At 52.7% G+C, this 23160-nt stretch overlaps 10 protein-coding genes across 10 annotated transcripts; 4 read left to right on the top strand and 6 right to left on the bottom strand.

Annotated features, from left to right (window-relative positions):
• Window positions 1-743: 743 nt before the first annotated feature.
• QC762_701480 (uncharacterized protein) lies at window positions 744-2240 on the bottom strand. The gene is made up of 2 exons (XM_062893010.1): window positions 1824-2240; window positions 744-1769 (listed from the first exon to the last, which is right to left on the bottom strand). Exons 1-2 carry the CDS (start codon window positions 1836-1838, stop codon window positions 765-767), a joined length of 1020 nt encoding a protein of 339 aa, XP_062739889.1. The 5' UTR covers window positions 1839-2240; the 3' UTR covers window positions 744-764.
• A 2-nt stretch (window positions 2241-2242) lies between these two features.
• QC762_701490 (uncharacterized protein) lies at window positions 2243-4717 on the top strand. The gene is made up of 3 exons (XM_062893011.1): window positions 2243-2285; window positions 2362-3239; window positions 3323-4717. The coding sequence occupies exons 2-3, from the start codon at window positions 2925-2927 to the stop codon at window positions 3524-3526; spliced, it is 519 nt and encodes a 172-aa protein (XP_062739887.1). The 5' UTR covers window positions 2243-2285; window positions 2362-2924; the 3' UTR covers window positions 3527-4717.
• On the bottom strand, window positions 3884-4654 carry QC762_701500 (uncharacterized protein; the record flags this gene model as incomplete). The annotated part of the gene is made up of 1 exon (XM_062893012.1): window positions 3884-4654. One exon carries the CDS (start codon window positions 4652-4654, stop codon window positions 3884-3886), a length of 771 nt encoding a protein of 256 aa, XP_062739888.1.
• A 486-nt stretch (window positions 4718-5203) lies between the features above and the next one.
• Window positions 5204-7989, top strand: GPI12 (N-acetylglucosaminyl-phosphatidylinositol de-N-acetylase). Its single transcript, XM_062893014.1, has 2 exons — window positions 5204-7154; window positions 7218-7989. Exons 1-2 carry the CDS (start codon window positions 6932-6934, stop codon window positions 7859-7861), a joined length of 867 nt encoding a protein of 288 aa, XP_062739885.1. The 5' UTR covers window positions 5204-6931; the 3' UTR covers window positions 7862-7989.
• On the bottom strand, window positions 5578-6431 carry QC762_701510 (uncharacterized protein; the record flags this gene model as incomplete). Its single annotated transcript, XM_062893013.1, has 2 exons — window positions 5944-6431; window positions 5578-5879 (listed from the first exon to the last, which is right to left on the bottom strand). The coding sequence occupies exons 1-2, from the start codon at window positions 6329-6331 to the stop codon at window positions 5578-5580; spliced, it is 690 nt and encodes a 229-aa protein (XP_062739886.1). The 5' UTR covers window positions 6332-6431.
• Window positions 7990-8049: 60 nt separating the features above from the next.
• Window positions 8050-9305, top strand: LSM3 (U4/U6-U5 snRNP complex subunit lsm3). Its single transcript, XM_062893015.1, has 4 exons — window positions 8050-8477; window positions 8560-8649; window positions 8741-8777; window positions 8838-9305. Exons 1-4 carry the CDS (start codon window positions 8355-8357, stop codon window positions 8879-8881), a joined length of 294 nt encoding a protein of 97 aa, XP_062739884.1. The 5' UTR covers window positions 8050-8354; the 3' UTR covers window positions 8882-9305.
• A 2-nt stretch (window positions 9306-9307) lies between these two features.
• On the bottom strand, window positions 9308-11745 carry QC762_701540 (uncharacterized protein). The gene is made up of 2 exons (XM_062893016.1): window positions 9881-11745; window positions 9308-9813 (listed from the first exon to the last, which is right to left on the bottom strand). The coding sequence occupies exons 1-2, from the start codon at window positions 11475-11477 to the stop codon at window positions 9467-9469; spliced, it is 1944 nt and encodes a 647-aa protein (XP_062739883.1). The 5' UTR covers window positions 11478-11745; the 3' UTR covers window positions 9308-9466.
• Window positions 11746-11878: 133 nt separating this feature from the next.
• On the bottom strand, window positions 11879-16417 carry LDB19 (Endocytosis regulator). The gene is made up of 2 exons (XM_062893017.1): window positions 13485-16417; window positions 11879-13424 (listed from the first exon to the last, which is right to left on the bottom strand). The coding sequence occupies exons 1-2, from the start codon at window positions 14083-14085 to the stop codon at window positions 12436-12438; spliced, it is 1590 nt and encodes a 529-aa protein (XP_062739882.1). The 5' UTR covers window positions 14086-16417; the 3' UTR covers window positions 11879-12435.
• Window positions 16418-17405: 988 nt separating this feature from the next.
• On the bottom strand, window positions 17406-18926 carry QC762_701560 (uncharacterized protein). The gene is made up of 2 exons (XM_062893018.1): window positions 18640-18926; window positions 17406-18584 (listed from the first exon to the last, which is right to left on the bottom strand). Exons 1-2 carry the CDS (start codon window positions 18771-18773, stop codon window positions 17609-17611), a joined length of 1110 nt encoding a protein of 369 aa, XP_062739881.1. The 5' UTR covers window positions 18774-18926; the 3' UTR covers window positions 17406-17608.
• A 106-nt stretch (window positions 18927-19032) lies between these two features.
• On the top strand, window positions 19033-22794 carry RAD5 (DNA helicase rad5). Its single transcript, XM_062893019.1, has 2 exons — window positions 19033-22409; window positions 22477-22794. Exons 1-2 carry the CDS (start codon window positions 19150-19152, stop codon window positions 22553-22555), a joined length of 3339 nt encoding a protein of 1112 aa, XP_062739880.1. The 5' UTR covers window positions 19033-19149; the 3' UTR covers window positions 22556-22794.
• Window positions 22795-23160: the final 366 nt, after the last annotated feature.

The raw sequence follows: 23160 nt of genomic DNA, 5'->3' as shown, positions 1-23160 counted from the left end.
TCGCTCAATCGAGATATCCTACTTAACAGGCGCGCTTGGTAGCTTTGACGTGACTGACTTTCCCCTGCTGGAGGACCTCTCTCTCTCACGCTGGAACACTATGGTGCATTGGGTGGGCGCAGATCCGTGGAGTAAGAACAACGTGGTGGGCTCTGTTACCTACTTGAAGCTGCTAGGCCCGCGTTTGCGAAAGTTCTGTTGGCAATGGGCTGGGGTTGACCAGCAATGCTCAGAAGGCATCTCCAACTTTGACCAAGCCGATGAGGATTGGTTGCGAGGGCTTGCTCTTGCCGCGATTGCCCGTAAGATACCACTGCAAAGCATAAAAGTCGACTTCAATCCCGACGTGGGATTCTTCAGCCCTGGATCCAACAACCCTAAGCCTGAAGTCTATCCATACGACAGGATAGATCGTGTCGCCGCTGAGGTTCGCCCGGCAGGCATCACCACCGAGTATCCCACGCCCTCCATTTCCAAGCTCCAAGCAACGGTTTGAATCAGTGCCACCGCCGAGGCAAATCTCGTCACCCACGCCTTCTATCTGGACAGATGACGGTGTCAGTCGGGAGAGACGCGGAGGTGTGCCTCAACAAAGACACATCACTCAGTATTTCTTCCGCAGGCGGAATATGTCAAGCTTCGACAACGAGGATGGCTTGAATATGGCTACACAATTTTCATAGTTCATTATACCACCATCGCTTCCACGGGAATATATTGCAGTTATACCTTGAAATATAGAAGCCTCTCTCACCAGTTATAAGTTATAGCCCAGGCCAATCCCAAACAGTTCGCTCCGCATTTCTCTTGGTGACCTCCACTTCATCCCCAACCCTCAGCTCGAAACTCGCACCCTGGCTGTCTTGCATTACAGCAGGGAAAGCATATCGGCCAAAAACAGGCGACCACTTGGACCCAGTATCCACTCGTCTGTCTTTCATCAACTTCTTTAAAACACTCCCCAGCTCTCCCACAGCGGGCTTGCCAGTTTCATAATCAACATTTAAGCTCACGCATCGCACGCAGTTCCCGGTGAGGAGCAGCTTGTGCTTGTTGTTGAAGGTCAATTCAGCCCACCAGTCCTCCGCCCAGGCCTCTTCACCCTGCCCATCGACCACGATGTTGGGACGAAACTTATACATGGGCATGGGTTCATCAGCAGGCAGCCGAGCGCTGACATCATGTAGGGACGACTCGGATGTCACAAGTAAAGGTGCGACATCAGTGAAGGTAATCCATGGCTTCCCCTCCTGACCCCTTCCGGTGACATAGGACGTTAGAGATGATAGCCAACCGCCCTTGCCATTCTGAGTGGTTTGTTGATGCTGCTTAGGAGGGAGGGTATCACCCAGTACAGCCCTCTTCCCATCACCAATGTAGACCAGTCTGATAGGAAAGCCAAACCGGGCAGAGAACCAGTCTTCATAGGGTGATCCCATCGAGTAGGCTGATGATGGTGCGCTGCCATGAAGATTGACGTTTATTTTGGCGAGGGTGGCAGTGTCGACGGTGAGTGGGATCACGAGCGGCTGCTCATCTTGATCTTGGATTTCTGGGTCGTGATATCGAACCGAAATGTTACCACCCGAGAGCTCTTGTTCAAAAAGAGCGCATTGTGGATGGGAATCGACCTGCATTTTCTTGAGCTCCCCATCAGGTTCAGAAACCTGGAAGAGCATGAAAGTCCGGTCGTGGGCAATGCCTTGGGGCCCGATTCGGGCTGATTTGAGTTTGATGCCGCGAAGGGCCTTTATGGGATAGACATAAAGCTGTGTACAAGTCGTTAGAGAAAGGATCTGATCATTTAAGATGGTGATTCCTACTGTTGTAATTTTCATGGTCACTGTGTGATAGATGAACTGAATGACAATAGGCAAGGTTAGATAGATAGGTTGGTGAAAACCCCTGCGAAAATGGCGGTGGTGGGATGCAAAGCTCGACGTTTGAAGTCGATGTAGATAAGAGAGGTAATCAAACAAGACGTCATTGGCTGCTAGGGCTTGGCTACGTGTGTAGTAATTATAGGTATGGGTTTTCGTAGAGCAGGATGCAGTGGAGGAATGCGGAGGCCACTGAATGACTAAGACGTGGCTGGATACTTGGCATTCAGTTCATTGTTTTGTCTCCGCAATCCATGCTGTTGTTTTGTTGGGCTGATGGGAGGCAATATTAAGGGCATGGTTGACGGCATCAAGGCCCCGCGGTATCCCAGTGTGATAAACCTCCATACGAGTTTTATGTGCAGCCTAAAGTGAGGTTGTAGACTCTAGATACCCCGCTGAAACGTCATTCAGATCTCCTCATACCCCCCAAACTGGTATCAAGCTCTTATCTAACTATATTCATAGCTCGGAAGAATAGACCCATTGCTTTGCGTTTTCACTAAACCTTATTTATTCCGGTTTCCTCTAATCACACCATCACATAATTAGTGGCTACCCAATGGAAGACATCACATCACCCTCACCACCAAACCAAGTGCGTATCTCAGGGCATCTGTCTTCTCCGCCCATTCACCAAGTACCAGTCGCAACCTCTCAGACGTCCTGGTAGTCTTTCTTAATGGCCTGGTTCTGTCACGTAGGGCATGGTCGCCGACCATATCTCACCTTCTCTCCAGTTTCTCCGACAACAATCAGCACCCTCCAACGATATTAACCTATGATCGTTATGGCCAAGGAGACTCGGACCACGACCCAACCGATGACCCCAATACCATCCCCTACAGCCATGACGCTCATGACATCGTCTCCGAGCTCCACCAGCTCCTAACACAATTCACCAGCTCGTCACCTCACCTCCCAAACCTGGAGTCAACCCGTCTGGTGTTTGTCTGCAACTCCATTGGCTGCCCCCTGGCACGCTTCTACGCCCACGCACATGCAGACCAAACACAGATATCGGCATACCTCTTCCTGGATTCGATGATAGCCAACACGGATTTCGTCTCCATCTTCCCAGATCCCGACGACGCTGGCTTCGACCCAGACTCCTTGCCCAAAGGCGTCTCCCCGCAAGAATTGCGATACACGCGTTCACAGTTTCGCAAATTCTTCCACCCGACGGTTCCCAACCCTGAACATTTTGACCGAAGAAAACTGGCCGAGATGTTGCCCTTTTCCGACAGACCCTCACTCCCTCTTATAGCTGCACCGGGAGATGAGAAGCCCAGCGAGAAGGCACCGCTGTTGACCGTCGTCGGGCATGACTGGGATGAGTTCGCCGAGCAGTGCGAGAAAGTGAGTAAACACTTCCTGAGCCGAGCAATCATCCGTTGTGGTTTAACTCTCCTACTGACAACACTGTGCCTCAATTCTGCTAGGGCACCATGGCTGTCCTGAAGCAAGTTATCAACACTTTTATGAACCCAATGTGGTCACGTTATAATGATGGCCTCCTTCGTCTTGTCCACACCCCGGGAAATTCCAATACAGTGAAGGTTGCCAGCGGATGCGGGCATTTTATACAAAAGGACGACGCGGAACTTGTGGTCAGGGAAATTAAACATCTGCTTCACAACCTCTAGGATGGTTCCAAATCAAAGCCATGAATGGAATTGCAGCACACATGTCGATATAAAGTATATTATAGTGAGTGTGGATTAGCAACCCGTAGGCGACTAGGACTTTTAGTTATGCGATACAGATAAATGATTAAAGAACAGCAATGACAACCCCTCAAGCTTCGGTCAATCACCAGGAACAGAGGGTAAGTTCCCTTTGGTGCAGACCATGTTCCACCAACAGTATGTGAATCAGAAATTCCGAGCCCAGGACCAAACAACCGTTATAAGCATCATCATTACCGCCGCCTGCCCGTCATATCTTGATCGTCGCTCATTGAGATATCCTGGCTCATAGCGTCATCAATCGTCATCCGCCCGCTAGTAGCGGTACCAGTTGCTTGACGGGTCACCCAAACACTCGCCAACCGTGACAGCCCTCAGTCCGTTCTCCTGAATAATTTCCAACATGGCGGGAGTGAGGATTTCGGCGGTAGTTTGATGTACATCATGGCTGAGCACCAGGTATGATGACTGGCCGCCAGAGTTTACCGCCCACGAGAAAGTATCTATCGCCGCCTGGATGGTGCCTGGCGAGTTGTGAAGGTAGTCCTTGGTGTCGACGTCGAAGTTGACCACGTGATACCCCAAGCTCTCAATATCGGGGAGGCAATCGCCTCCACAGTTGGCGTAAGGCGGTCTCATGTAAGTTGGGACCTTGCCAATCACATTTCGAAGGGATGTCTCGAGTTGCTGCATTTGATATCTTCGCTGCTCCCAGTTGGCGTACGTCAGGTCTTGATGAGACCAAGTGTGAGATGCAATCTGATGACCAGAGGCAATCATGCGTTTCAGGATGCTGGGCCACGTAGTCGAGGGGTCATCGATTCCGTGAGACCAGTTCTCCCCGTTGACGAAGAACGTGGCCTTGGCACCGTACGCGTCCAAGAGGTCCAGGACATGGCCGGTGTAACTGAAGGGACCGTCATCGAACGTGAGGGCCACGGTACCGGGAACAGTGCAGTGCTCAATGATCACGCCGTTAGGTACCCTGGGCGCCAGTCTGCTGGTGTCGGCTGGTGCGGCTTGCCCACCTGAGTGGAGCAGCCCGACAGAAAGGGAGAGCAACGTGGACAGCCGCATCATCGTCATGGTGGCCAACAAGGGGAAGGGGTATTTGACGGCGTCCGTAACGATGCTCGGATAAGGTTGACGAGGAGCAAAACGGCAGAATACCAAGCGTGGGTATGAGGCTGAATATAACTGTGTTGAGAGTGTCGAGTCTGAGTAATGTTAGCGTTGGTGAGGCAGGTCGAGGGACAACCAGACAGACGGGCCATGGCGTGGACAGAGCAGGACCGGCCAGCTTTAAACTCTTCCTCGAGCCGCGATCGTCAGTGGAAGAGATTGCAAGCGCGACGGAGGCAGCAGGTTTCTTGGCGGGCAGAAATGCCGCCGGCTGCAGTCCGATGCATGGTGTTGTTGTCTTTGCCATTGTTGCTTCCGTCGAGAAGAGGGCAGGTCCTGGGTACATGGACCTTCCATCGGGCCTGGATCTCCAGTTGGGGAAATGAGGGAAATGTCTCATGGCATGTTCTTCAACTGCATGCGGTTTTGACAAAGAAGTCGCGCCGGGCTTGTTGACCGGCCAGCTCAATTACATACCGCTCAACGGCCGCACCCGAGCTAACGCTAACTAACGTGAGACATTCCGGAAAGAGTGGTGATGCTGTTCCAGTCTCTCTGTCCGGTGCGGTGACCGACGTGGCGCTTGCACCGCAGCCGCGAGGGACGTTTTCCAAACGCCCAAGCCGCATGCACCCATCACATCCCTCCAGCCACCCGATACCAGAGTGGACAGGAGGTTGCGCGGCACCAGTCGGGCGGGGAGAGAAGCAGGAAGTGATTTTCGGGACGAGGTACCTTCGGGTGACATGCGTGCGTCCATACCTACACGATTGGCCCTAGATATCCCACCACACCTTGAAGCTGCAAGAACCCCCTTCCCCCTCCTTCTCTCAAGTGCCCACCCCAAACTGGTCCCCAGCCCCACACACGAGCGCCTCCCTTGAGGTTCATTTGATGTCATAGCCGTTGAGCCACAGAAAGCCCCCGGCTCCAACAAGGCTGAGAACAGCCCAGGGGAGTTCGAGTTCGATCACGGACCACACCCAGAGACACCCGAGAGACGGCGCCTGCTTCATGACTGCCAGATACCCGAACATATTCGTAATATGAATCATGTAGCAGCCGGCGCATATGCTGCAAATGAAAAAGACGGACTGCCTCAGTATCGACTGATATCGCAAGGGTAGGCCAGGCACGAGCGTCGGTTTCGATGGGTGAGGGTGGAGGGTATAAACCAGTAATCCGAAGACTGGATGGTGAACTGCGTCAGCGCGGCCGATCCGGGTGGCAAGAGAAAGAAATAGCACACATACCAAGAAGAGCCTGGAAGAACCTCGTCCAGACCGTGGGCCATACCACACGGTCAGCCGAATACTGGTGCTGGACCAGCACATCGAGTGTAAAGTGCAGCATTGACAGACACGAAGCCCAGAGCATCGTCTCGAGAATGCGCTCGGCGGTCGGAGACAAGCCTTTCTCCTCATCCTCTTCGTCGTCCTCTTCGTCATCCTCGCTGCTGCTGTTCCCATCAACAGTCCCGGACTTTCCGGTTTTCTTCCTCAGCGCATTTTGTCGCTTCTCGGCCTCGGCAAAGAGATTCCTCTCCTGAGCAATCTCCAGCAGCGTCTTCTCCTTCGGGCCCGATCGGTCAGGTTGCCTGAGTCTGACCTTGGTAACGGGATCTTTCCGTTGTCTCGCCATTGTTCGTCGAGGTCCAGGGAGAAGGAAGACGAGAAGCAAAGAACGCGCGAGCGTGTTTCGTGGCGCTAATACATATTAATTAAATACAGCAATCACTTCCCAGCAGCTTGGCTGACAGCTCCACTGGAGCTCTTGTTGCGCTGCGCCGCCGTAGTGGGGGACCATGAGCGAATGGAGGGGCAGCTCCTTGTGCATGCATCAAACCCTTCTGGCCGGTATAAACAGAGATGAGTCTTTTCATAGCCATAGCTCTCTATTCTCCAACTTTGAGTACGGCATACCTACACAAGGCTTCTGTGGTTCCTTTTTCCGGGACAGGGCTTGATAATGACGTGATGTGAGCTTCACTATCCGCAGGTCCACTGAACTTGATAAGGACCAGGGGAACCTTGCCAGTCGCAAAAGTGGCGCCTGATGCATCTTCCACGAAAACATTGTTTCTCTCAGACCGGTTGTCCCTTGCAGTAACAGCCCAAGAAATTTCCGACCCGCCTCCTTTTTGAACCGCTTCGCTTTTCGGCCCCTGCCTGACTGTGCGCCCGATTTTCGACAAGACGAACGATTGGGGACGATATCGCCGTCGAGCTCGGGCAAATCGAGATGGAGTTGCTCACCATCCTCGCCGTGCTGGCTGTCGTGCTCCCGTCACTTTACATATACACCGCCTCTGTGGTCTCGACGCGGTTTCCAAAGTTGGAGAACAAGAGCATCTGTCTTCTGATTGCGCACCCGGACGATGAGGCCATGTTCTTTGCCCCCACAGTTCTCGCCCTCACGCGGCCTGAAACTGGCAACCATGTCAAGATTCTCTGCTTGAGTAGCGGTGCGTACTTCGCCAGAGCTCCCCGGTTCTCGCACAAGTACTGATATTCTTTTCTTGACACAGGTGATGCGGATGGCTTGGGGGAGACCCGAAAGAAAGAGCTGGCCAAATCTGGTGTGGTCCTCGGCTTGCGGTCCACCAGTGATGTTTTTGTGGTCGAGAAGCCCGAGTTCCGCGACAGCATGACCACGACCTGGGATGCGGGCAAGATCTCGGACCTCCTTGTTTCTGCCTTCGCGCCTCAATTGAACAAGTCAAAGGGTGCCTCATCGCCCCCCACAGCCTCCATAGATGTGCTCATTACCTTTGACGCCGGTGGTGTGTCAAGCCATCCCAACCATATCTCGCTGTATCATGGCGCCAAAGAGTTTGTCGGTGCCCTCGTGGCGGGCAAGGCGGGGTGGGCATCCCCCGTCGATCTTTATACTTTGACAACCGTCCCAATAGCCCGCAAATACTCTGCTTTTCTCGACGTCCTCCCTACCCTACTGAGCTGGGCAATTGGTGCCGGCAAGAGGGATAAAAAGCACCCCGGTGGGCTCGTGTTTCTCAATGGTTTGGCTGGTCATGGTAGCTTCACAACGGCGTGGAAAGCCATGACCACGGCGCACAAGAGTCAGATGGTGTGGTTCCGTTACGGCTGGATCACTCTGAGCAGGTACATGTACATCAATGATCTCCGGCTGGAAAAGATCAAGAGAAAATAAGGTGATGCCTGCCAGTCCCTGGACTAGCCAAGGAAGCACATACAGCGTAGTTGAACTTGTAATAATATCATAATTTCTCTACTACGTGACCCAGATTTCTCAAGACTGCCACTCTCGGGCAGAATGTATGTCGAAATCCCATGAAAATGAGAACCCAACTTGGATGTCAAAAGAGCTCCTGTCAAATGCCCCACTTATAGGACTCCCCCCTGTCCACCATGGTTCACAAACCCCAGCATGGCAGGCGGTGTCAGCCGGCAGATCCATCGCAACGGACTCCAGCGTGCACCCACTCAACTCACTCCCATCGCTCGCTCACTCGGCAGTCACCAACCAGGCTGGGATGAGTTGTTGTCTGAACTGCTAACTGACGACGACAAACAACCACGTTCAAAACAACGATTTACAACCACCACCACAACAACAGAACGACGGCAACTTCATTCTCTTGATCCTTGCACACTAAGCTTCGGTCCAAAAACAACCCCTCAAGATGGCCGATGTTGCAGAGGAGGCGCCTTCCGTTTCGGAGCCCCTCGATCTCGTCCGCCTGCTGCTCGACGAGGTTGTGTTTGTGAAGCTGAGGGGAGACCGTGAGCTCAAGGGTCGGCTCCACGTAAGCTTGCCTTCCTTTCTCAACACTGCCAGCACTTCCCAGCACCTCCTGGCCTTTTTCTGCGACTAACCTAACTATGTAGGCTTACGACAGCCATTGTAACCTCGTCTTGGGGGATGTGGAGGAGACGATATACGTGGTTGAAGACGAGGAGAACGACGAAGAAGTCAAGGTCAGTGAAAAGTCCATCATAGTGGGGGCCACCTACCTGTTGGATGCCATGTCAAGAACTGCGGCTAAAATGTGCCCTTCGATGTATACAGACTATCAGCCGGAAATCCGAGATGCTTTTTGTCAGAGGTTAGTACTTTTTAGATCCATCTCATCAGGTCTGTGGACCCCGGCTAACATTCCATGCAGGTGATAGCGTTGTGCTCATCTCCCCTCAGTCACGGATTCACTGAAAGTGGCAATATCCATGCCTTCAGCGCGTCCAGCCATGAAGCACTTGACGATCAAGCCTACACTCAGTACCATTATTGCTCATTCTACCCGACCCAGGTTTCTGAACAGATGAGGATTTAGCCTTAACCCTGGACCGCATCGCCGAACTGTTCGCTGGAGGTGCCAACGAGAACGCGCTCTTGGCTGCTTTTGGCCCATCCGAATCAAGACCTGATCACATGGGTCTGGCAATGGAATGTATGGGAAGGCCCATTACTGGTTAGCTACAACAGAGGAGTACACTCCTTCCAAAAAGGGTCGTCAAAGGGACCTTCAGAGATTGCGGCTTGGTGCGAGCCACCGTTTCGTCCGAAGAATAATGACAACTATAAAGGCAAAAGAAAAAAAGACACGAATATATTTAAAAAACAAATGTAAAACCAAGATGAAAAGTCACCCATCACATGGGGCCTGGCCGAACTTCCAGCGCTCCTGAAAATGCTCGATTTCGCTGCATCGTCCCCAGTATTCTATCTGCTCTCAACAAAACAATCAAGGGTGCTGATGTACAGTCCTGGTGGTGAGGGGACTTTCCTACAGACAGATCATGCGTCGGCCATCACCTCAGCTCCTTTACTCTCCTCTGTTGCTGTTTGTGGAAGGGGGGCAGTACCCTCGTCTCCCTGTTTGGCCATCAAAGGCTGAGACGGATCATACCCAACACTCTTGACGATCCCCAGACCTTTTGTTCTCCCCTCGCGGAAAAGTAACCGATCTCCCGGCGCAAGATACTCGGGCCGTTGCACAAAGCGAAACGCGACTGTAGCTCGGTCACCAGTTCGTATAAAGGGGCGATCAACGTCAATGATGGCACAAGTTTGCGAAACAGGTCCGACATGCAACATGGCCTGGTACTTGGTTTTGATCGTCGTGGCGTGTGACAGGATGAGGACTAGACTGATTTAGCACGAGAGTCCGACATCTTCCTAGGTACCGCGGGGGTGGAATATGTGGCTTACCTTCAGCAACAAACTCGCGATAGACTTTGGGGGGGGTGCCGTCCAACTTGGCGAGAACAACCATCCCTTTCCTCACATCCTTGCGTCGTATTCTACGAAGGGCAAATGAGGCGGACTGGCCGGCGGATGCCATGGGGACACCAATTCTTTTCCTCTCGATCGAACGGATAGATGTCTGGGTAAACCGACCCAGGGAGTCCGGCCCTATTTGTACATCGTCGCCTGCGTGGATGACGCCGGACTTCACGATACCACTCACTACCGTTCCGACGTGCGGCACACTGAAGGTGTCATTGACGTGGAACTCGAATGGAGCCTCGGCGTCGTAGCGGCCGTGGTGTGGCAGAATGTTGAGAAAGGATCGGACCAGGTCGAGGTTCTCACCCGTCACATTGGAGACCTGGAAGATAGGGCAGATACGCTGGCTCACAAACTGGGTGGCCGTGTTGATGCACTCTTCGAGGTTCTTGATGAATATTGGTATTTTCCGGGCCCCCGGGCTCTTTAGTATTCTGGTGATCTGGTTGACCGTCTGTTCCAGAATCTGTGGCGGACAGATGTCTATCTTGGTGATGACAACCATCACGGGCACGTTCAGGGCAAGGGCAATGCCAAGATGTTCTTTGCTCATGCCGATCAGCCCATTGTTCGCCGCCACCATCAGCAGGCAGTAGTTTGGGCTGCTAGACAACAGTCCAAAGACCGTGGTGCGAAGATAACGTTCATGACCAGCCAGATCGCTAAAAGTGATTACTTTGGCGCTGCGTTTTCCAATCTCCTCCCACGATAGCTTGCGGCCTGGTGTGTCGGACACTACAACTTCGCCCTTGGTATCGAACCCCATAATTTCCATGCCGACAGACGATGTCCGCCCTGTCTCGATTTCGTGCTTGTGCCGGAACAGGTTGACTCGCGCCTTGCCCCTTCCATCGTCAAGATCGCCTTTGACCAGCACACCCAGCATGGAACTTTTCCCGGCGTCAACATTTCCCACCACTGCTATCCTGGTCTCGATGACCTCCTCGACGGTGGAAGGAGCCTGTCGTACCATCACTTTGCCGCTGCAATCCTTGTCTTTGGTGGGAGCTCCATCCAGCTCCCCGCCCACGTTCTTGGTCAACAAGAGCTGACAGTCTGCCCCGAGCTTCTTTGCGGCGTCGATGATGCGTTTGTATGCCGTGTCCCATTCATCTCGTGTAAGCTTCATGCTGTCGCCATTGTCCTCCACGCCCACATCAAACACGGTCTCGCCATGGCCCTCCAGTAACCGTTTCTGTATGATCTCGGAGAGCCCCTCCAGGGCGTCCGTGCTGCTTTCCGGAGACAGTAGAAACTCTCGTAACCTCACGCGCGGCGCTGGGTCAGAAAGGTCGAGGCTGTCGAGAATGTCATCGAGCTCGTCATGGTGCTCATGGTCGGCGTCGGCCTGGGCACTCTTGGCTGTGGCAGAATGGTGGGCAACACTGCTGGTCGCGGGTGCTCTGGAAAGCGGAAAACGTAGCGCTTGTTGCTGTTCGACATACTCGGCGAAGTCGCTGAGGGCTGCTTCTCCTTTCCGCTTCTCGTGCGGCAACTGTTTTGCAGATTTGTTGTTCATGATTGTGGCGAGGTACTCTCTTGAGCTTCTAGATGAAGGCGATGCAAACGGATGGAACACCAACAAGAAAGCAAGCTCCACCGGATGCCAACTCAGAAGAAAGACGCCAGCTAAGTCAGTGCAATACCAAAGACAGCTGCTGTTGGCTATTTATGCAAGAAGACGCGAGGAGGGATGTAAGTCTAGAGGGAAACAATGAGTCTAAGATGCTGGAATGTAGGCCTAGGTTCGCCGGTTGAGTCGAAGCTCCGTCGAGTCACCACCAATCGAACCTGAGCTAACGGCAGGTGAGTAAACGTCCATGAAGGGTTAGGTGACTTATCGATAAGCCAACTTCCCCATCCCCACCTCCCCGCAAACTGGAAGTACCTACATGACTTTGACATCATCCTGATTCTATTCCCAGGGCAGCTCTAATATAGATCAATTTTGGGAAAAAAATGCAAAAGAAGAGCAATACTCTTTTATGTTTGTGTTGTTTTCATTGTGGGAGTATGTACAATATATATATACCTTTGTTCCCACTCTCTCGATCATGGCCATGAATCATGACAGATGCAGACCCTTCCCCTTTTTCAATTTCCTTGCCTCCAAACGCCCTTTTCTTGAATGCTCCAGCCGAGGAGATGCCAGACCCTTTAAAAACGCAACAACTCTTGCTCTAGACACCAAACTGACCGATTGCTCTCACCCCCGCTCCTCCTTCCTTTTTTTTGAGTCCCTGAAACAAGTCCACACAGAAAAAAACGCCCAAATTGCAAGATTGTAGATAGAACTGCCATGCATGCTGCTGACGCTGTTCCCGGGGGTATAATGCAAACAAAACAAATAAACGCCGCTGTCAAGCCCATTGCTCGCCATCTCCCTTTTCGAAAATGCACGCTTGTTGACCATAGGGTGGAGGTTTCCCACCAGTCTGACTGCAGTGGAACGTCCGGGCCCAGCTGAAAGGGGCTTTTCACCTCCCTTCAGAACTTGCCCTCCAATGACCGCGAGAGCTTCCTCCTTCCTCTTCCACCACCAACCTGTGCACCGGGCCCGCTGTCAGAGCGCCATCCAGTGGCTCAATCATCTCGGCAATTGACGCGTCGCTGTGCAGATTGGTTTCTTGAGAATAGGCCGGCGGGCTGGGGGGCACATCTTGATAAATAGGCGGGGCTTCGTTATCCCAGCTGATCCCAATGCCCCCGCGCTCCGTCAAAATGGTGCCGAAATGCATGCGCAGGATGCGTCCAACCCCGGTGTGAGTGACCAGAGAGGGCTTGTTCACTGGCGCCCATTCCTGAGAGACCACCATCTCCACCATCAGCTGGTGACTCACTTCGGTCCCATCCTGGCTCTTGGTATCACAGGCAGACCTGGCGTGCTTCCCTAGGCTGTACTCCAGCTCGAGCTCCACCTTGGCGTCATTGGCGCTGGTATAGTCACTTTTCCAGCCCGAGAACAGCGTCTTTTCACCAATGATCCGCGTGTCGCTACGAACGATGCCTTTCTTGGGCTGCGCGCCCTCCTCACTATCTCCCAATCTGGGACTGTGCCGACCGCATGCCGGTGCTACCGTCTTGATCGTTTCCTCCAGTCGCCACGTGAGCTTCTTGAGTTTCCAGTATTCTATCGTGTTCACCCTTGGATTGAGCTTAGAGATTCCATCCAGTCGAAGTGCCAAAGTGTAGCTTCCAATCGGGTGTATGACGTGAGGGTAGTGCGCACTGGCCTTGATGTTGGTGGGGGGGAACACTCGGACGGAGTGATGTGGTATCTCGGATGCTGGTAGACTGCGTTTGACATCGAGCACCTTTTCGAGCCTGATGGGCGGTACCGGGGTGATGCCGTTGCTCCGGGGAATGGCTTCGGCTTTGAACTCGTATGAGATCGAGACGAGAGGAGTTTCCATGCTGGCAGGTAAATGGCCCTCCATGAGCACAGAGAATGGGAACGAATGTTGGCCTAATGTGACACGGAGTCAGCTTATGAGATTTGCAAGGCCACCTCTCAAACATCACCTACCTCTCATCATCACCAAGGGGTGCTCGAGCATAGACCACTTTTTGATCTCGGTACACTGACTGGTGCACTCGGCACAGTGGTTGGCAAAAGGCTTCTTTTGCGATACCCGGATAGTGAGCGTCGCTGTAAACGATTCGATCTCCAGGGCCTCATCCTTGATGTGGAGAAAGAGCTGCCCGGATAGCAGAGCGCCAGTGCTGTTCTCGGCATTCCCGTACATGACGATGGGCGGAGACTCGAGCTTCCAGTCCAGCGAGGCGGGGGTGTGTACATGGCTCTCCTTGTTGGACCGCCCAAAATGCATGCCGGGGAACGAGAGCCGGTGGTGGTGCCCATGATCCTTTTCTTTGTGTGAATCCGAGGTAAAACTGCTGGTCCGGGAGTCGCCCATCTTCAAGCGTGGAACGTAGGGCGGAGCATGGGAATCGTCAAGCTCCTCTTCAGATGTATAGGCCACTAGCTCTGAGCCCGTACTTCTTCCGCTGCCGGGTGGGGAGGCCCGTCTCCGGGAACCCGAGGATGACTTTTTGGTGAAATTCGAAACTTGGTGCTCCAGGGAATGGGTCGACGACCGGAAGAAGTTGGCTACCCGGTGTGGCATGTTGGCTGTTCTATTATTAATTTCCAAGTTAGGGAAGCCCCTGCCAATGGCGGGGTGGGCTCGGGGCAGGCACGGGGCTACTACCGGCTGCAGGCGGCCTGCTGCTGGATGCGCCGCTTCTGCTGAGGCCTAGAAAGGCCTAGAGAATGCGGGGAAGGTGTCACGGGAGGATAGGTAGCTTGAGCGCTCCGCGCAGTGTGTGTGTCAGAGCTGCCGTGTCACCTGCGAAAGCCAAAACTGCTGAAAGTGGTCCAGTTGCTAGGTGTTGAGGTGGCGCCCTTGGTTTTCGTGGAAAATCCTCGTTGCGGTGGTTTTCCTTGTCCCCAATATCCATGAAATGTCAACAAGAGGTAGTTCGCCTTCTTCTGATTCGATTCAATTATCCTTCGACGCGTGGTATGTAATCGAGTGCCCGTGGCTCGTTTTTTGACTGGAAAGTGAAGATGGGGTCACCCAGTGTTGGGATCTGAGGGTGTGAAGATGTGAATAACAGCGTGGAGATGGGTGGTGGGATAACGTCTATGGTTTGAAAGAGCACGGCTATAAGTCTACCAACAATTCCTCAGAGGTCTGACGCAAGAGCAGGATGCAGGCTCGTCAGAGTATTTGTATGTCCCCGGGGACCAGTCCGGCCTTTTCCATCAAGTAATTATGTGTAATAGATGGCCAGGGCTTAAAGGGTTCCACCTGGACAGCCCACCACCGACCGAGCGAGCGGCAGGGCCGCGAACAAAACCGACCAGCTGGACCTTGTTGCTCCGCCATCGATCGATGCCCCTTGTTGTGTGAACCTTGTGGTCCACTTCTGGTCCACATCGTCTTGACAGCATGAGTCCAGGAAAGGCTTCTCATCATTGCGCAGCCAGGGTAGCACTTGTTCTGATGCTGTGTGCCCCGGCAGTTCTGAGTGCTTGATGAGTTTTGACAGTGACGTGGGCTCACATAGGTTGGGTGGAAAAATACTTGCACAAAGACAGACAGTGGTTCGTACCAAGCATCGATCTGGAGCACCCCTTACACTACCTCTTCCATGTGCAGGGCGGATCTTCACCTGGTCGATCCCGCATGTCAGTTCACTCCACTGCCCGGGCCAGTCAGCACCACAGTCGGTATCCATACCGAGTCCTCGCCGAAGCCGAAATCAGTGCTGAGTGAGACATCCGGAAAGCAAATGTCAGTGCTCCGAGTTTACTGAAGAGCCCCATCTCTCCAGGGAATAATGAGGAGAATGGCAACCACATGCTCCAGGTCTGCGATCTGCCGTCGTACCTTTCTTCCAACTTGCAAGTGAGTGGTGGATTGAGCTGGAGGCACGCTTTTCAGGTCACGGGCTAATGCTGAAACCCAACCTACTAGTCACAAGGCTTGCATGAGCTCACAAACTGGATGCCAGCTTTCAAGCTTCAAGCTCTTTGGGCTCCGCTGGAGAGACTGTCAAGGCAAAATCCAGGGTCACCTGGTGACCCAGTGACCTCTTCCCAAAGTCCTGGGGCTCCACCTCGAGGGAAAATTTTGTGTGCGGCAAAGGTTCTGTTCCATGGAATTGGCTTTGTTTGCCCCATGTTCCAAGCTTGCACCGAGTGCTTGGAAAGCGGCCGAAGAAGCCAAGCTCGAGTCGAACATTCGTCCCCCTTTCCTTTGTCCACTGCAAATTTCTCGCTGCTCCCCTGCAAGCTGACGTTTGTTGTGCAAGGAGACTGAAAAACAAGAGTTGTGCGGGAACCCTCGCCTGGATGGTATTTATTTTCCCCGCCATTTCTGCTTCTGCGCTAAGATCCAGCCCTATGACGCGATGCTCAGATATCTCTAAAATATTCGACAGTGCGTATATCGTATCTACGCTCGGTACTGGGTTATCCGTAAAATAAATAACACAGGCCCTCAGAGTACCGCGTGACATAAATCATCCAAAAGTCTTCCAAAACCACGTGTCTCTGCCAACTTCAGACTTCCTCGGAGATGGCATGTTCCGTCGGGCGTTGTGCGTTGCATCGAGCAGTCTGGGTGAGAGCCTCATGTGCCACCTGATGCCCAGATGCACCAGGTGCAGTTCCAGTTAGGTAATTCCAGGAACCTCCCAGCCAAACGATCTTTTAACCTGCAGGCCAACTCGGGCGGTTTACTGATGGTGTGTAAACGGAAACCTTGTCAAAGATGTCATTGGCCAATTCGTCAACTCCAGCAACAAAACGCCACCAGGCTGTATTCTGAGTACCAGGGCACCAGGGCTTCAGGCGGCCTGCGATGGGACGTTTGAGGAAAAAAACTGGGAAAAAACCCCAGTCATAATTCATGTGTTTGAGGCACCGGAAATCGCTGGGGTCGGACAAACTGGCTTTAGGACGGCCGAGTCCGTGATGTCGGAAGGAGCCGACATTTTATCCCTTTGGCTGGGCAAAAAGTCCAATTTCGGTGGGGCTGCTCTGCCACAAAATAAGCATGTTAGTGACAACGAAGTATAGCACCACACCCGCTAAGGGTCGCTATAAGTATAGTGCTTTTCAGGTACTATTTCTCTTTTTTTAGCACTTATTTAGCGGTTGTAGAATAGTTCGCTTAGAGATTGCTCTCCTATTGGCTCAAAAGTGGCCCCACCGAAATGGGACCTTTTTACCAGCCAAAGGGGTGCGGGGCACCGGGCCGAAACTCTCTCGGAAGTGGCACCCGCTACGGGGCCCCACCGACCTGGGGGTTTTTCCCCCGGACACTTGGGTCATTGACGGTCTCGCCAAAATAAAACTATCGAGTAAATATCGAGTAAACATTGAGAGCGCATCGTGGCCAAGACACTCGACGATCCTCGGCTTTCAAAAGCTTCATCCCATATGCGAGTCCTGGGTCAGTGGCACTGTGGCTAACCTACTGGCTTTGCAAAATGCAAGGCAACAACTTGCAAGATAATTGATATAACAGGATTCAGTGGCAGTGTGGCTCAATACTTTGTTATGTTGAGGACGTAAATACGCATCAATCCTCGCTCTGGGACTTCCTTCCTTGATCCATGGCTAGCTAGCGCCCTGTCAACGGATATGTCCCTGGATTCTCTGGATTCCCTGGATTCCCTGGATTCCCTGGATTCCCTGGATTCCCTGGATTCCCTAGATCCCTTGGGTCGAGAACGAAAGGACTCCACCATGTACCTGGTTCCGTTGACTTTCAACTGCGGTATGTGGAGTCTGGCAAGCAAAATTCTCTGATGCTCTCGCTGTGTTTCCCATCATAGTGGATTCTAGTCTCGGCTACAGCCGCTTATTGAAGGCGCGAGAACGATAGCTCAGCATCACACCTTTGGGAGAGGGTCGAAAACTAGAATACCACGATGAGACTGGTAATACTAGAATTCTCCAGAGCCTGAGACAACACCGTGATAGTCCAACACTCATCAAACCAAAATAAAAACGAATATTTCATGAATATCGGCGCCCCTGGTTTGGCTCTAATGTAGAACAATTGGGTTCACCATTTGGATTCAAGGCAAACAGAGATCTCTGGTATCATCTAAACAACTGCTCGTGACAGATCATCAAATTTGCTCATGCCTAAGCGCCTGCCATAACGACCAGGGAAGCTTCCAACTTTTCTTTACCTTGAAGGGGTCAAAGTTGGCGTTTTCCAAACGCTTCAGATAATCCCCGGCTGCAACAGCCTCCAGCAACACACCAAACCCACGCTTGATATCGGAACCAGCAGTCTCGACGTTGTGTGCAGCAGATGAATACACATGTTCGGCTTCACCTTCGTGTTCATAGTCGTGATCAGGCCCTTTTCCCAACCTCAGGTTCTTGAGCATCTCCCGGGCTGTAATAAGATGATCATTGGCACGCGTGGCGACGTGGAAAACAGCATCCTGAAGTCCCTCAGCGTTAGGACCCATTCGAAAGACATCTTCCTCTTTCAAGCCCGCATCCGCCATGACATCCAGGGGAAGCAGAAGCGCCGGGCTTCGGGTGCTCCCGAGATTGGCCCCTGAGGGACCCTGGATGGGCGTTGAAGGTGCCGCGAGCACTGGAATTCCCCGTAGTGTCGCGACAATGCCGCAAGCTTTGCCAATATGGCTGGCGAGGTGATCCATGTGGACAGACCGCATGGGCATGAAAGCCAGCGTCATGTACATCAAGGTCGCGTAGGTGTTCTCGGAATAGTCCTCCAGAGCGGCCAAACTGACGAAGGGCCTGTTCTCCATGTGCCGTTCCCTTGTTTTGAGAAACCTCAGCAGCCAGAATTTGAGAGAGCTGGCACTTCCATCCCCAGCCCTGGACTTCAATTGCGCAATAGCACTGTGCAACAAGATGGCGATAGGTTCTCGAGGCGGGCTTCCAGCAAAGACCCTCTCGATTGTGTCACGCCAGAACTGGATGCGCAGTCGGCCGATGGTGGGGTTGGAGACGGTTTCGGGAAGCCGAGCAAGCTCGAGATTGAGTGTCCGGAGCGCATGGTATGCATCGTTTGCTGACCGCGGAACAAACTGCCGTATCAAGTAGGTCTCATAATCGCTATGTCTGCAAAGAGGCGTCAGCCTCTTATTTGCCTCGTAGGTGGTGGATGGAGACGTACTTGAGCTGGTTTAGACAGTAGTCGCGGGACTGAGTCACATCGGCATCTGTGACAATGCCGCGACGGCATTCTCGAACCCATCGGGGGGCCGTCCACTTCAGGCCATGGCCAGCAGTTCGAATCGACCGATACATAGATAGTGTTTGTGAGGCGCCCTAGCGCAGTGGCTCCATCCTACAAGTCAAAGTCAAAACCCTTTCCATTCTGTTGCGGCGTTTTGGGTGAGGAACAGCAAACATACTGTGTACCTTGGGGATCAAAGCGTTGGCCATTTTCGCCAATTGCAACGGATCGCTAGGAATAATCGTCTTTGAACTTCAATGACGAAATAGCGGGTCCTGACCGTTAAATTAACTAGCAACACGGTCACCTGATTTTGTGGATCAGCAACGCCAAAATTCGCGGTCCCGTTGACTCGGCGCGTCTTCCACATGCAACCATGCAACGTTAAAGACCACGGATACGTACCGCCACCATCCTCTTGCTCAGCGACACCCACCTGCTTTCAATATGGACTTTGCCGACTCAGACGAACCCCCAAGCAAAAGACGCCGCTTCTTTTCCGGCGCACAACCTCAAGAAGAACATGCGACTCAATATGCGAACCTCTCGTCCCCACCACCAAATGACTTCCCGAAAACTGCTGCTACTTCCGACATGAATCCCGCCGTGATAGCTTTTGACCAACCTACCTTCGAGAGCTTCGTTGGCGAGACCGTCAGCCCCGACATCATCACCATCCTCAAAGAACATTGCGGGGACAATATCGAGAGGGCAATCAACCTCTATCTTGACGGCACCTGGAGGACCCTGAAAAGGAAGGCCCCGCCAACTGCCACGATGCGACCCGGCCCCAAGTCCCCCACACAAAGCAACAGAGCCAGTTTAAAGGTGCCTCACCAAGCGCCAGCCACATTCCACTCGATGCCTGAATCACGCTATATCGGCGCCTTTGGTGCCGAAGGCTGGGCAACACGAAGTGGCGCTGGTCTTGTGAAGCATGGAGATATCGTCATGATTGAACGTCATAAGATCCAGCCTCCCAAGACCAAAGTACAATCCAAGCTCACGGCCGCTACTGCGAGGAGGAACGATGTGATTGTCCGCTTCTCTGATAGGACTGGTCGAGAGATCGGCCGTCTGGCAAAAGAAACCGCTGATTGGGTCTCGACTTTGATAGACCAAAAGATATGCAAATTCGAGGGCATATGTGTATATGCTCCTGACCGGCTTCGGACAAACGACACTGTTTATCTCCAGCTCAGATGTTCGCTCTTGCGGTCTTGTTTTCTTGGAAGGGGGTTCCAAGTCGCCGATAACAGAGATGCCAGTCCGTTCGATCAAGGCGAGTCGACAGAGGAAAAGTGTTTGCGGCTGCGGCAGGTAGCTCTCGTCAGGCTCTTCCAGGAGATCAACCTGGTCCCAACCCGAGCAAATTCTGCCGCCGCCAAACATCGACGTCAAGAACTACTTCAGGCGGCCGAAATGGAGGATAAGAAAGAAAAGGAAAAACCAACAACCCGGTCAGAATCTCAGGACAACCCATCCTCTTCTCCGAACTCTGACGAGAACGAAGATGGGCAAGAACTAGAGCAAGACCAGCTTGACGCGCTCTACAAGAAAGCCCAGTCATTCGACTTCAATACGCCCGAGGCCGAGCCAGCTGATACCTTTGCCATGACTCTTCGTCCCTATCAAAAACAGTCTCTGTATTGGATGATGGCGAAGGAAAAGGACCAGCAAAACAAGGAGCATGAGGAGTCTATGCATCCTCTTTGGGAAGAGTACACCTGGCCTCTGAAGGACTACGATGATAAGGACCTGCCCCAGGTCCCCGATCAACCTGCATTTTATATCAACCCATACTCGGGAGATTTATCTTTAGAATTCCCGCGTCAAGAACAGCACTGTCTGGGGGGTATTCTGGCTGATGAAATGGGGTTGGGAAAAACGATCCAAATGCTCAGCCTGATTCATTCGCATAGGTCCGATGTGGCAGTGAAAGCACGGCAGTCTCCTCCTCACTCAGTTGGCTTTGTTAATCAGCTTCCCCGTCTGTCCGTCATCAATGGCGCAAGTATCGCAGCCAACGCCCCATGTACGACCCTGGTTGTTGCGCCAATGTCCCTGCTGGCCCAGTGGCAGAGTGAAGCCGAGAAGGCTTCAAAGGAGGGCACCCTGAAGTCCATGGTCTACTATGGAGCCGAGAAAAATGCTGATCTCTTGACCTTATGCTCTGAAGCCAACGCCCAAAATGCTCCGGATCTAATCATCACCAGTTATGGTGTGGTGTTGTCGGAATTCACTCAGATTGCATCAAAAGGTGGTGACAGGGCGACCACTCGTGGTCTCTTTTCACTCAACTTCTTCCGGGTTATCTTGGACGAGGCACACAATATCAAGAATCGACAGGCCAAGACTTCAAGAGCTTGTTATGAAATTACGGCGGAGCACAGATGGGCGCTGACGGGCACCCCGATTGTGAACAAGCTAGAGGACCTATTCAGCCTCGTCCGGTTTCTGCGGGTGGAGCCCTGGAATAACTTTTCTTTTTGGCGTACGTTCATCACGGTGCCCTTTGAATCCACAGATTTTGTGCGGGCCTTGGATGTTGTCCAAACGGTCTTAGAACCCTTGGTGATGAGGCGGACGAAGGACATGAAGACTCCCGACGGTTTACCACTGGTTCCACTTCCGCCGAAACACGTCGAAATTGTCGACATCGAGCTCTCCAAGGCTGAGCGCGACGTGTACGAGTATGTCTTCACTAGCGCCAAGCGCACATTCAATGCCAATGTGGAGGCAGGCACTGTGATGAAGGCTTTTACCAGCATCTTTGCCCAGATTTTACGTCTTAGACAATCCTGTTGTCACCCTGTCCTCGTTCGCCATCTCAGTGCCAATGCAGATGACGAAGAAGCTGCTGCCGCTGCAGACGCGGCTGCCGGATTGGCAGACGATATGGATCTCCAGGCCCTCATTGAACGCTTTACAGCGACGACAGATGATGCCGCCGACTCCAACGCTTTCGGCGCCCATGTGCTGAACCAGATCCGAGACGAGGCGTCCAACGAGTGTCCCATTTGCGCCGAGGAACCGATCATTGACCAAACCGTAACTGGGTGTTGGCATTCCGCTTGCAAAAAGTGCTTGCTTGACTATATCCAGTATCAAACAGACAAGAACGAGTTGCCAAAGTGTTTCCAGTGTCGTGAGCCTATCAACAACCGAGATTTATTTGAGGTTGTCCGTCATGATGATGATCTCGATGATGGAAGGCCTGGTGATGGGCCGCGTGTTACGCTGCAGCGCCTCGGGGTCAACAACTCTTCTGCAAAGATTGTGACACTCATCAAGAAACTACGTGAGCTGCGGAAGGGACACCCTACAATTAAGTCCGTCGTCTTCAGTCAGTTCACGTCGTTTCTTTCTCTCATCGAACCAGCTCTCACCCAAGCCAACATGCATTTCGTGCGACTGGATGGTTCAATGAGCCAAAAGGCCCGGGCCGCTGTACTCGAGGAGTTCAAAGAGTCCAAACGATTTACCGTGCTCTTACTCAGTCTTAAGGCAGGCGGGGTTGGACTGAACCTTACCATGGCAAAAAGGGTGTTTATGATGGACCCTTGGTGGAGTTTCGCAATCGAGGCGCAAGCTATCGACAGAGTACACCGGATGGGTCAAGAGGACGAGGTCAAGATTTACCGCTTCATTGCAAAGGGCAGCGTGGAGGAGAGGATGCTCAAGATACAAGAAAGGAAAAAGTTCATGTGAGTCTCTAGCCACCTCCAAGGCCCCTGCAATCAGTTCGCTGACATGAGTTACCCTTACTCGTAGTGCCTCGTCCCTTGGAATGATGTCAGACGAGGAAAAGAGGGTCCAGAGGATTGAAGACATCAGGGAGCTTCTTAGCTAGTCTTGATTGGAGGCTTATCTATCCTATACATTTTGGGCTCACGGCGCCTGTAGCTTTGTCGGTTTTGGCACACAGCTGCATCAAAGTGGCGTTGGGAACAGTAATAATATCCGGTGTTCCATTATCTCGCTCCCTGTTGTTGCTCGACTAATTCAGGGGCATGACACCTACGGCGCGGAACTCCCAAGAATGCTGCCGGATTGATCATGAACCAGGTCGTCACGACTCTCATCTCAAGCACCATCCCCGGATTCATCACTGTCATCGAGGAATGAGGAACGGTCAGGTAGGGTCGGAATCAGGCTGGTACACTGACCGGGCCTCCTGTTCTGGTGCCAGCAGGATGGAGTGGCACTGACTCAACGACGCTAAAGTGGTCGGCGCGTCAAGCGGTGACCTCGTCGATCCCGGTAGCTTTCAGCCAAGCGTGAACGACTCTGTTCACTCAAGCGGCACCTCCATTTAATCTGGCTCCGATACGAAACTGCGCAATATAAGTAAGTTATCATGCCAACCCGAACATGGTAAGAAGATCCAACAACCACGCTCCTTCTCCGCAGTCAGATTTCGCTGTTCAGACCACACACTCTTTCCAAATCGTACTA

This window comes from Podospora pseudocomata, chromosome 7 (assembly GCF_035222375.1).
Source record: "Podospora pseudocomata strain CBS 415.72m chromosome 7, whole genome shotgun sequence".
Classification (NCBI taxonomy): Eukaryota; Fungi; Ascomycota; class Sordariomycetes; order Sordariales; family Podosporaceae; genus Podospora; species Podospora pseudocomata.
This window is presented reverse-complemented; position numbering and strand designations above follow the sequence as displayed.